General features: G+C 45.6%; 1 protein-coding gene across 2 annotated transcripts in view; it reads left to right on the top strand.

Moving 5' to 3' along the window:
- TNFRSF1B (TNF receptor superfamily member 1B) overlaps window positions 1-12,648 on the top strand; it is a 191,841-nt gene that overhangs the window by 108,940 nt on the left and 70,253 nt on the right. For both annotated transcript variants that reach the window (XM_086921278.1, XM_086921279.1), the window contains one exon: window positions 1,388-1,543. In XM_086921278.1, coding sequence (XP_086777404.1) covers window positions 1,388-1,543 — 156 coding nt within the window. The remainder of the gene's footprint in view (window positions 1-1,387; window positions 1,544-12,648) is intronic.

The following is a 12,648-nucleotide window of genomic DNA, read 5'->3' as shown; positions in this document are numbered from 1 at the left end:
AAATGGTCACCTGTGTTTGCTCCACATACCTTTTCACCTTCCTCCTGATACGTGTGCATAAGGCAAATGCTGGGAAAACCATCACCAGGACTCACATGTGTGATGAGGAACACATACCCCCCTAAATGTAATGAGTTATTTTGCTTTACAAATGTATGGCATCCAGTTCCTAGACCTAATTAGTACCTTTCAAGGTCTAGCTAGGTAAGTAGATGTGGGATTCTGAATAGTAATTATAATGTTACCATGATGACATTGGGCTTATGTACGAATCTGGCACTCCATGGACCGCCAGACTCGTGGAGGCACAGCGGTGGCGGTCTTCTGACCGCCCTATTACAATTAGGGCGGTCGGTTCTACATTGTTTCGTCGCAGCCGCCAGGGAACCACCGTTAACTGATGGTGTTGCAGCATTCAGGAGGCAGCACTATGCTTGGTGGAACAGCTGCTGTCCCACCAAGCATATTAAAAGTTTCTTCTCTGCTATGTCTTTCATGGAGGTTCCACTGCCATGAAAACCGTGGCATAGAGGAAACAAAGGGAGCCCGACAGGGCCCCCTTGTGCCTCTGCGCCACGTGGATGTACACAGGGGGCCACAACATGTGCAGGCCTGTGTGCAGGCACACCAGTTTCTGCACAGCTGTGGTGCAGGAACAGTTTTTGGCATTCCCATTTTGAGCCCATTTTCAGGGCACCGCCATGGGAATGTCAAAACATCTTGTAATCTGAAAATCAGCCTGTCCACGGCTTTGGCAGTGCAGCGGTGGGGCGGTGGGGCGGACCTGGCACTGCACTGTCAAAGTCGTAATCAGGCACATACTGATTAGCGATGCAGTGGATGCAATATTCTTTTGGGTCGATACTACCAACCTCGATATAGTGGCATGCAGTCATGAAACAATAGTTTCTGCAAGCCTCCATGACATGGCAAGCATGCCACAAGCAGCCCGAATGTTGCTAAGAGGGCAGTTCGACTGTCTGCTAGCCAAACGTGAAGTTTTTGAGGATGGCGGCAACAGGACTCCTGCCAAAAATGATGCTGGCTCTGCCTCAATGGTTGTTTGTTTGCCAGGTGACAAAACCTTAAAAAAATGTGCACTGCAAGACTTAACTCTAGTAGTTTTGGAAAAGGGGTGATGACAGATGATGGAGGATTTGGTCCAGGCTCGAATCACGGATAAGGGTTCAATGTATGTGGTGCACAAGTGAAGTAATTGCAAGACTGTAAATATAAACCTGGTAGTTGGTTATTTATATCTTATTCACAGATAGGTGATGAGAAAGAATGTATTAGGACCACAACTTTGATGTATTTTCTTAACCTTAAGGATGCCATGATCAATTAGTGGACTATTTAAACTCTGCATCTTTTCCTTTCTTTTCAGACTCTGGGCTTATAGAGACACAAGCATGCAATGCATCTCACAGTAGAATCTGTGGGTGTTCCCCTGGCAAATACTGTGCCTTTGTGTCGTTCACCAGCTGCCAGGTGTGTGTTGACTGGACCGTCTGCCAGAAGGGCTACGGAGTCTCTGAAGCAGGTAAGCGCTGGCCCGCTTTTATTCAGGCAGGATCTCACAGTCTGGGGCTTTAAACTGCTCTGAATTTCCAAAGCAGATATGTGGGTGTGGCTGGGGCTCTCCCTTGTGATAACCAAAACCCACTGGATAATTCAGTGCCCTCCGAGGGACAACTAACCAATACACATCGATGTGGAGTGTTATGTTGGTATTTCCTGAGGAGTCCCATGCCAGCATTGGTATCCTTCAGTAGAACATGATTGGTCATTTTCAGGCCCACCTGTGTCCTGGAGCAGTGCCTCATAGTGCAGGTGCTACCCAGTGGCGTCAGTCATAAGAGTAATAAATGATGTACTATAGAGCAAGCTGGTGAAGGGTATGAGCAAAATCACGTTAGCTGGATTATTTGAACTACCCAGAGACATTTTTTATAAAAATGGACTTCAAAGGTGCAATTTGACACACATGTTCCTAATAGTGTAGGTAAAATGTGGCTTGATTGCATCCGTCCATTTAGAGTGAGCCCACTCCTCACTGCAATGGCATGACAATGCCAAAAACCACAAGAAAATCGCACTACTAACTCCTACTTACATAAGAGCCAGGTGTCACTCTTAATAGTTCTTCATGACCTACAATGCTCTGATAATGGCCTTGGGAATTCATCATCTAATACTTCACAGTTTTCAACAGTAACCTAAGTATGGTAGACTACTGCAGCTCAAAGAGCTATTGTTTTGTTAAATTACTCTATGATTTGTCCAAATAGATTAATGGATGCAGCATAGAAATATGCTTAACATTGAACCACTTAATGTCACCACAAATAATGCGCTGTGTGACGTGCATTGAAAAGCTAACTTCCTCATACCTTGCAATAATAATAGCTTGTTTTAATACAGTGCTTCATACCACATTTCTGTTCTTTCTAAGCACTGTAGATAACAGGTGATACTAACTAAGACTCTTTTTAATGGCACTGGCTAGTTTCTGTTGTCTCTGGTTAGATTTTTAATCATTTTGCAAGATTTAGTTGATATCCTCTAGGTGGCAGCGTCTCATCAAAAATCACACAATGTACTCGGCTTGTAAGCATGTTGTGAAATGAGTAACCAACACATGAACATACACAATTCTCAATTCTAGTAGTCATCAGTTCATGGAACCACAACATAAGTATTACAATGTGTAGATTTGTTTCTATTAAGTGATTAACCCCTTCACTGCGGCAACTATTCCGCCGCAGTGCTAAGGGGGCGGGGGGGGCGCACGGCGGGCGCATGCTGGTGACGGAACCGCTCCGTCACAAGCCGCGGTTGCGCTCTGCCTTTGACGGAGCGGTTCCTTCACGGCCATCCGCTCAATGGAACGCTCAGCGCAGGCACGGAATCCGCGCCGCGCAGGTGTTCCGAGCGGGCCGTGACAGAACCGCTCCGTCATCAGCACAGCGCGACCGCGGCTGATGACGGAGTGGTTCCGTCACCAGCAGAGGAGGGGTTAAATGGCAGGAAAAAGAAAAATATACGTTTTTTTAATTTGTTGATAGTTGATAGAAACAATGGTTAGTATCCTGACAAAAACCAGGGAGTTTATGAAACACTAAGACTAACCGGTTGCGTCGCTCTTCAAACCCTAAGTCAGATTTTTGCTACATTGTGTGGCTCTGAGTAGCTCCAAAAATCTGGAGTAATGCGACACAGTGCAAATCGTTGCATTGCGTTACTCTGCCCTCAGAAGGCGTTCCATGGGTTTTCATGCATTCCCAAATTTCCAAGACCTTGTAAACCTGGCAATGTACCAAAGGGATGCACATAAGGCGTAACAAGGAGAAATATTTGTATTCTTTCTCTTTACTTCCTCTTTCTATGTGCGCTGCATTCTGCAGACTAAATTCATAGAGGTGTACACAGGGTACCATAGATAAAACTGGCGGTGTCACCTACAAAGGGCGATCGTGAAGATTGTGAGCATGTATTATATGTGTGTGTGTGTTTCTATGTGCATGTGTGTGAGTTTGTGTGTATAGATATACATGTAAGCACACACACATAATGTAATTTAAACTTTTTAATGGCACTGCGAATGAAACATTACTATGGTCTCTCTGGAGGGGCATGGTCTTCGTGGTGCCACTATCACTCCCAATCTCGTCTTTAAAGCAGTCTGTCTCTTCTGCAGTCTCTTTGCCTGATATTTACACTGATTTTCTCCTCATATCTTTCTGAAAAACTCAATCTGCATATCTAAAACCTCATCTCTTTCCTCTTCAGCACTCTCTTTTCATTCTCTCCTGCAAGTTCTCCCTTGCTTCTCCTTCACACCACCAATCCCCCCCACACACACAATGCACCCACTCACCCACTGTGTTTTCTTTAACTTTCTCGCTATCAACGTTTTGACATCTTTTTACCTCCTTTATTCACTTTCACATATAATCACAGTTAGAATTGGAACACCTGACCTTTGCTTTGTGCACTCTACAGAGAGGCCAAGGATTGAGTGAGCATGTATTCTGAACCCCTTCTATGACCCACACACAGAAACATTGATTTCAGAGTGAACTCCACAGCTCTCAGTCCTGACCCAACCACAAACTGAACTCTACAGCTAAATAGAAGCAGCCATATTCACACTACACGCCATAAATGATATAAATGTTGCACAAAAAATCCACTGAAACACACCATCCTGGAAAATCTAAACATTCTTATAGACTGTAAGAGTAACAAAAACGTAACAATTAAATAGGAGGAGCATCGCTGTCTCCAGCTTCAGAAGGTAACGCCTGTTTTTGCTGGATGCTGCGGTTGCCGGTGGTGTGGGGAAGAGGGGCCAGGATATTAACAGATGGGGTATGGTATGGGAAATTTGTATTGCGGTTTTTTGTTTGTTGCCGACTGACTTTTTGCTGCCGGCACTGCAGTACCTAATTAAACAGTACTGCAGTTGGAGGTGTAGAAATGCGCAGGGGCAAAGTGTTGAGGGGAGCAGGCGCACAGGGGACGCTCACTGTAAAGAAAAGAAAATCAAAAACAGCGATAATCATGGAGAAAACACTACGTTTAGAATGTCTGTGTTTGCACTATGGTGAAATGTCCTCAAATAATAGGGGAATATTCCTACCAGCAAGTGGCGTAACGAAACTTGAGGGGGCCCCCCTGCAAAGTACATTGAGGGGGCCCCCCATTCTCTGCGCCAGTCAAGAGCTCTCAGGCCAGAGACCCACCATACTGCAGGGGATCACCCCAGCCATAAAAAAAGGATTCTGGTTCATCCATTGGTAACATCCCCCCTCTCGTCGGGTGATTTACATACATCCGTAAATACTGCTACTAAACCCTCCGGCAAAGTTACATAACACTGCCTCTAGCCGGCTCACCAAACACATCCTCCTACTTGATGACCCACCTTCAAGCAAAGCCCGCTCAGTTAACCACCTCCAACACACAAACCACTGTCTTCATGCCTGCTGCTAACGCATCCATTAACTCTACTCTCATGCCTACGAAACCCGCAGTTATGCGTTTACGCCCGCCTTTAAAACCACCACTTGGATGTCACTGCAAAACTGTGACCGCCACCTACTGCTCCCCTGTCCACCACCGACAGAAAGACTGATGGCCAGTCCCCAGCTAACCACTGCCTCCCAGTAAAGAGAGCATTTGAGCTGCTGCCCTCCCCAATGCCACTGTGGTAGTTTAAATCATGTTAAACAATCTCTTCAACTGAACACACCAAAACAGTTCTTCCTGCTAGCCTCTACTGCGTCAAAGCCGCTCCTGCTACTGTCAACCTCTACATGATGCACACCATAATATTAAATGGTCCGATGTTTGTTTCCTCACACCAACATCAATTTACACTATGTACCCCACTAAACCATACCTCCTGTCAAAGGCAAACCCATATATAGCACCAGTCAGGAGGTGCCCCAAGGACAAACATCAGAGAGTATGCGCTATTCATGTAATAAACCTATAGTGACAACGTAGCATTTCCCCACCCACTGTCAGCCCAGCGAATTCTGCAACCGCACAGTAGCCATCAATACCGGCAACGTCTAAAGCGCATTTCCACTTCATTTCAATGGCAGCTCCTTATACATATACCTATGCCTTCTGGGTGGCATCTACCACAGACCACAGCATTCTTTGTCTCCCTACGACTAATCGAATGCTGTCGGTGAACGCTTCTCTTCCCCCTTACTTACTAATAACTAATGGAGGATAATGAAAAAATATATAGTATTTTCTTATGCAAATAGTGTATCAAGCACTCGCTGCCTGCAGTACTCACCAGATCCACACATGTGAATATTCTGCTATCTTACCATCCTGTCAACCCTATTATTAACTGGAAATGATTTTTACCCCTTCCGTGAACTGGGAAAAGCAATACCTTGCACAAAAATAAGTCCCTTCAAAACCTTTGCTACTTACACAGACTGGCAAAGTACTTACTTGTTTTACTAACTGTCGTTGTAAAGCAAACAGGTAACTCATTCTAGGACTGGAATGACTGCTTAGAAGTGTGGAAGTTATTAATACTGAGACGTAGGATGGTTTTTTGCATGTCTGCCAGACACTCGTTCTTCCCTGCATGCGCACACAATGCAACAATACAATTTAGTTTAACAAATTGTTCAGAAATGTACAGGAAGGTAAAGAAACAGACCATATTATTTTCACAAAGAAAAATAGACAATCGTCAACTTTATACCCCATGACATAAAAGCCTTAGTGTGCACAGTTTGCCCAAATCCACGCCATCTAGTTCTACCACACACAGCACATTTGAACATCTCATAATTCTATGCCGCATAATTCAACTATAACTAATTTAACCCTACAGCATTCCATACCACATAATTATAATCCTAAAAATTTAAAAACACATACTTCTACTTCACTCCATACCACATAATTCCACATTACATAACAACATTCCACACAACTTAACACCCCTGCAAACCACATAATTACACTCCACACAACACAATTCAACTACACATAATTTCACTTCAACCTATATAATTATACTTCACACAACATATTTACACTCAATTCCAAAACACATAATTACCCTCCACAAAATACAACTCAAACATGCTGCATTCTTTCACTGTGCACAATTATACACTACACCATGCCACATAATTTCACACGTCACACAATTCCACAATTCATCCCCACACAATTCATGAAACAACATAATTACACGTCACATAATACCACTCCACACCACACAATTAACCTCCACATAATTATTCTCTACTCCATATTGCATAAATACACTCCACATAAATCCAGTCTATGCCACGTAGCAACATTCCACATAACTTCACTTCACACCATGCCTCATAATACCACTCAACATAATTTTCACTCAACAGCGCACACTTCCACGTCACACAATTCAACACTACACATTTCCATTTCACACCACATAATTAAACAACAAACTGCATAATCCAAACGAACAACACAATTACACAACACACCACATACCTCCAATCTACACCACAAAATTCCACATCATGCTACAATATTTAACAGCACACCACATAAGTATACTCCACTACATACCACTCCACAACACAAAATACTGTTCCAGATAATCTCACTCCAGGAAACACAATCCCACTCCATGAGACACAAAGCAACTCCACATAATTCCAGTACACTCAATAAAACGTAATTACTATCCATACAATTACACTGCACACTATGCCACATTATTTCACTACACAGATCCAATCCACACAACACAATTCCACAATTAACAATTCCAATCCAAACCACATATGTCCACTTGGCACCACACACATTCACTCCACTCCAAACAGAAAACGCCTAGGTAAAATACAGTGAGCCACATGCATCAAAGCTAGGAATTGTTATTCCTAAATTGTGATTTTAAGAAATTGCAATTTAGAAATTGCAATTCCCTATGCATGTAGGAATCACACAAAAAATTGAGATTGCTACACATTCCTTATTTGCGACTAGCAAATTGCGAATCGCAAATAAGGAAATTGCTTCCAATTCATTGCTATGGGCCTAGGCCCATAGGAATCAATGGGAATTGCGTGTGCAATTTGCGAGTACCAAGTAGGTACTCGCAAATTACGCATGCTATTTCAAGGGTACAAGGGTGCCTAAAGGACACCCTGATGCACCTCTGAAATTCAAATTTTAAAATATGTTGCACACACACATGCCCCATGTGCTTGTGTGTGTGCTACTTCTGATCAGTGAAAATTGTTGTGAGCTACTAAAGGCTTAACAACTCAGTAATTTTTCCGAGAAACCTCCAATGCCCAGGGTCACTGACTATAAGCCTGAAAAGTACAAACTTTTATGTTTTGTATATATTTGGCATTGTTTTCACTTAGCATTGCCACCTGACCTGTTTGCCACCTGTATTTTAAGATCCAAGCCGGTACAAACATAAAGTAAGATCACCTAAAGCCTATATTTTTAGCGAGCCCTTTGTACATACTTTAAACAGCAAATATAAACAGAAAGCACTTTTAAATGTGTTCTAGTTAATACATTTACATGACTCCATTGGCTGATCTGATTGCTTATTGTGGCTTCCAGAAGTGCCTAGGCCTGTGGTTTCCTATCAATGGTTGACACTGCAGTGTTCAGGGCCTGTGATTTCTCACTATCATCTCACACCCTGCTGGGTGACCTATTTGGAGGTCTGCAAAAATTGGGCACTGTAACAGTCATCAGCTTCGCAGGCTCCCAAAGGGCAAAGGTGCGGTGTAATGACATAACTATGTACTGCAAATGCTTCCAAAACCCCATGAACTGAACGTAGCGTCTGTGAGACGGCATGACTGACACATGAATGTAGATGTCCTGCAATTCCAAAGACTCCATTCAATCTCCCAGATACATGGCAGAGAGGATCTGGGTTAAAGTCAGCATTTTCAATCTTTTTTCAAACAAGAAGGCGTTAGGAGGATGAAGCGTTCACCCTTTTTGGGGTCCAACAAATAGTAGGAATAGCAGTAACACCTGTTGCCTTTGTCCACCTCTTTGACCCCCTCTATGGCCTTGTTTGCCAACAAGGATTGATGATCCTGCAGAAGAAAGGTGGCATGGAGTACATACAGTATGAAAGCAGGTGGGGCATTTTGGAGGTTGGAGGGCACTGGTGACTGGTGACTGAATGTGAAGAGTAGAGTGTAACCTTTGAAAAAGATCTGCAACACCCAGTGAGCTGATGTAATGGCCTTTCAGACAGGTAAGGAAAAAATGGAGCCAACTCCCCACAGTGCAAGTATGATCATGGAGGAAGAAGTCAAAGGGGCTTATATGCACTTGAGGTAGATAAGAAGCAAGAATGTTGCCCTTGGTAATGTGTGAGACCTCCATCACCATTGCGCTTCCTGGAGCTGTGAAAGGGCTAAGCTGGGTGTTACACAAGTTGCGAGGGCTTTCTTTGATGGTAAGTGAATAATTTCTGCATTTCCAGTACTGCTGGTGGAACTACTGAGCTGCAGAAGCCAGACGAAAGAAGCTAAGTCTACTGGCTCAAGTTTACGTAAACTTGTGAAGCTGCTTCCAAGCATTACAAAACAGAATCATCCTTTTTTCACACCCTGCTGAGCCCGGGTCTGTGGTTCTTTACTGGCGTTTGACACTGCCTGAGAGGCTCAGGGCTTCGTGTCCCTTAGGGGTGCTGGTCACTTGGCTCACTGCAGACCACCTCTCCTGGCTAAAGGCTGCTAGGCCTCAGGGGCTGCCATACCACAGGCCTGTATTTAGGTAGGGGCTGGTGTCCCTCTGAATCTCTCTTCTCAGCCCAGTGGCGGTCTTCTCATCCACCCCTTTAGCTGCCCCAGCCCCGCAGGCCGCACCTAACACCAAAGCCACCTGCAAGATGCACCGGTCTCTGCCATAAGTCCCCTCACCAGCTCCTTGCTCACAGGAGGGCACGGGATTGCTCTGAATTACTCCCAGGCCCTGTAAGGAGGAGCCGGCAGCTGCACCGGGCGCGGTGCCTCTCACCTCTGCTCGGCCTCTCTCATGCTGACCGGGCAGTCATGACTTCTCCACAGTGCGGGCGGGAGGAGGGAAACGGGCTGTTGTTTGGTTGACAGCGAGTTATCCCAACAATAAGTGGAACAAGGGGGAGGGAGGGTCAGGAGCCGCAGGTGAGCTTGGAGGGGAAAACACTTTTTGAAGCCTTGGCAAGCCTCATTTGGATCCAATGCAGCTGATGCTTACAGCAGCTAAATGAACCCTCAAGTTCCTCAGCCCTGCAGACCTCAGCTAACACCACAGCCACCAGCAGGATATACAGGCCTCTGCCATAGGTGATATCGCCAGCTCCTTGCTTACAGGAGGACCCAGGAAGGCTATAAATTACACACAGGCCTTGAGAAGAGCCAGCAGCTGCACCAGCACAGAGTCTCACACACAAACCGGGCAGAGCCATTACTTTTTCACAGTGTGAGTGAGAGGAGGGGAGAGGAACGAGTTGTTCCAACAATAAGTGGAAGAAGGATAAAGAAGGACGAGAGAGGGATAGTTGTGGCAGGTGGGGGTTTGAAGGAGAAAAAAACTTTTTGTAGCCCTGGCAAGAGGCACATTAATGAAGCACATAAATAATTGGCCCCGATCAATGACGCTGATCCTTACACTAGAAGATAAATGATTCGCCTCACCCAAACAACTTTCAGGGCAGGGGCTCACTAAGGCTGTGGAGCTGATCTGCCTAGCACCGGGCTCCTTCTGCTAGGCTTACCTCCTGCTCTGGGAGAGCTACCAGCAGCTCGCAATCGACCAGTTGGAGACCCCTGCGTTTGGAGAATGCTCTCTCTGGGGGCCCCCACTCACCCTGTGGGCCTTTGTTACGCCCATGAGAAATACATCCCCAAGTCAACTCCGGCAGCGCTGACATGTACCCTGTTGTATACTGTGTGCACATACACACAGGAGGGGGCAATACAAATACATATCAGTGACATCCCCTGCAACATTTACATTTACCTTGTAGTGTGTTGGGTGCACGTACAATGACACAAAGGATGGGGGATAAAATACATCCCTACGTCATCCTCAGCAGTGCTGACATGTACCCAGTAGTGAGTTGTGTGCATGTATAATGACACAAAGGAGGGCCTATACAAATATATGCCTTTGTCATCCTGGCAGCACTGACATGTACCCTGTAGTGTGCACGTAAAACGACACAAAAGAGAGGCAATACAAATACATCCTTATGTCATTCCTGGCAGCACGGACATGTACCCTGTAGTGTGTTGTGTTCACGTAGAATGACAAAAAGGAGGGGGAATACAAATACATTTCTAGGTCACCCCCGGAAGCACTGACATGTATAGTGTGTTGTATGCATGTGCAATGACGCAAAGGAGGGAATGATACAAATACATCCTTGCATCATCCCCAGCTGTGACACGTACCCTGTAGTGTGTTGTATGCATGTGCAATGACGCAAAGGAGGGAGTGATACAAATACATCCTTGCATCATCCCCAGCTGTGACACGTACCCTGTAGTGTGTTGTATGCATGTATAATGACACAAAGAGGGCCGATGCACATACATGGCTTCAGACCTCAATATACTGGCCGTCATTAAGTGTGGCAACTGTTCTTCCATGTTGTGCATGCCATAGAGTCTTTTCACGTGTGAATAATGAATGTATGCTTTGACATGTGAACGTGTTTTTCCTTTTCCACCACAGTGATTACTCACCCAGTCAACTGCAAGAGTAGTACGTATGAGCTACATTCATACAGTATGCGTGTCCTCCATACGCAATGGCTACATGCACTAGTGAAAAGTGAAAGGAGGCATTTACAGTCATCACCCAAATATCCCAGCAGTGCACTGTCTACTTCTGATGACCGCAAAGACCCTCTGAGACCACTGAGAACTCCTTCAGGACCTTCACGGGGAGGGCGCCTCTTCTGTGTCAGTTACCTCCCAGCAGATCCTGTTTCTGGAGCTGCAAACTTTCTCCGGCCCAAGTCAGCTCTGTGCTGCCTCAGAGGAGCAATACCCTGTGTGAATGCTCTCTCTGGGACCCCCACCTCCATCCTTGTTCTGGACCCGGCTCTGACTGAAGAGAAAGATTGTAACTTTTTACTTTGTTTCTCTTCAGTCCTGGGTCCCGCAAGGGGCTCAGAGCAGACGGCACCTGCAGCTGCTTTAGAGCATGCCTCGCTCTCACAGCTCTATGCAGATGAGCTGCCTGGGGGGGGTGGCCCCTTCACCTACTGAAGACTGCAAGCCCCCCGCACCGCGGGGGCTGTGGGGTTGTTTGTACATGGCAGGGGTTGTGCATGTGCCCAGGATAGCCTGCCATTGCTTTTGTTGGTCTCGTAGTCTCTGCACTTTCCTGACCGGCGGCAGTTATGTGGATGATATGCCACAGCTCGGAGCAATGTGTCGTATGTGTGTGCAACGTCTGGACTTATGAATTGTTTTTTTACTTCAGTGTCAGGGGCATCCCATGCAGGAGTATCACAAGCAGGGACTACTGTGTGTGGGGTGTGGACAAGTTGCTCTTTCATTAGCGCAGTTCGAGGTGTGGGAGTCGTCAAAATCCGGTATGGTATCTGTCTCGGGGGGATGCCGGCCTCATTCACGACCAAGGTCGGAGGTGCAGATGTCCTTCCGCACTTATGTATTGAGACAAAGGAGCTTTAATCCCTAATGTTAGTCTGACTACTGCTTACATTTTTTAAATGTGATGTGGCCTTGGCGCTGCAATTTATGTCAGGCCTTCGAGTTATGATGCACCAATACCGACACGCATACAACAGTTGGGATGTATGAGCTAAGGGCCCGAATGGCCCTAGCTCTATGTACGATCTCTCTCTTTCTCTCTCTCCCTCTCTTTCTCTCTCTTTCTCTATATTTCCCTCTCTCTCACTCTCTGTCCATTGATGGGTGCACGACACACCTTCTTATCTCGGATTTTGTCTTGTAGGCTGTGACTTACAGATTGTCTGGGGATGACCCACTGTGACTCTTCCTAATAGTAGTTTTGAGTCACATATGAATGTGATATTTTGTTTGGACTTTCAATGGTGAATGAATGATTCTCCTTTTTCCGGGGGGAAGAGGGGGGGTCCTGGGT

The sequence above is a fragment of the Lissotriton vulgaris genome, chromosome 5 (assembly GCF_964263255.1).
Source record: "Lissotriton vulgaris chromosome 5, aLisVul1.2, whole genome shotgun sequence".
In the NCBI taxonomy this organism is placed as follows: Eukaryota; Metazoa; Chordata; class Amphibia; order Caudata; family Salamandridae; genus Lissotriton; species Lissotriton vulgaris.
This window is presented reverse-complemented; position numbering and strand designations above follow the sequence as displayed.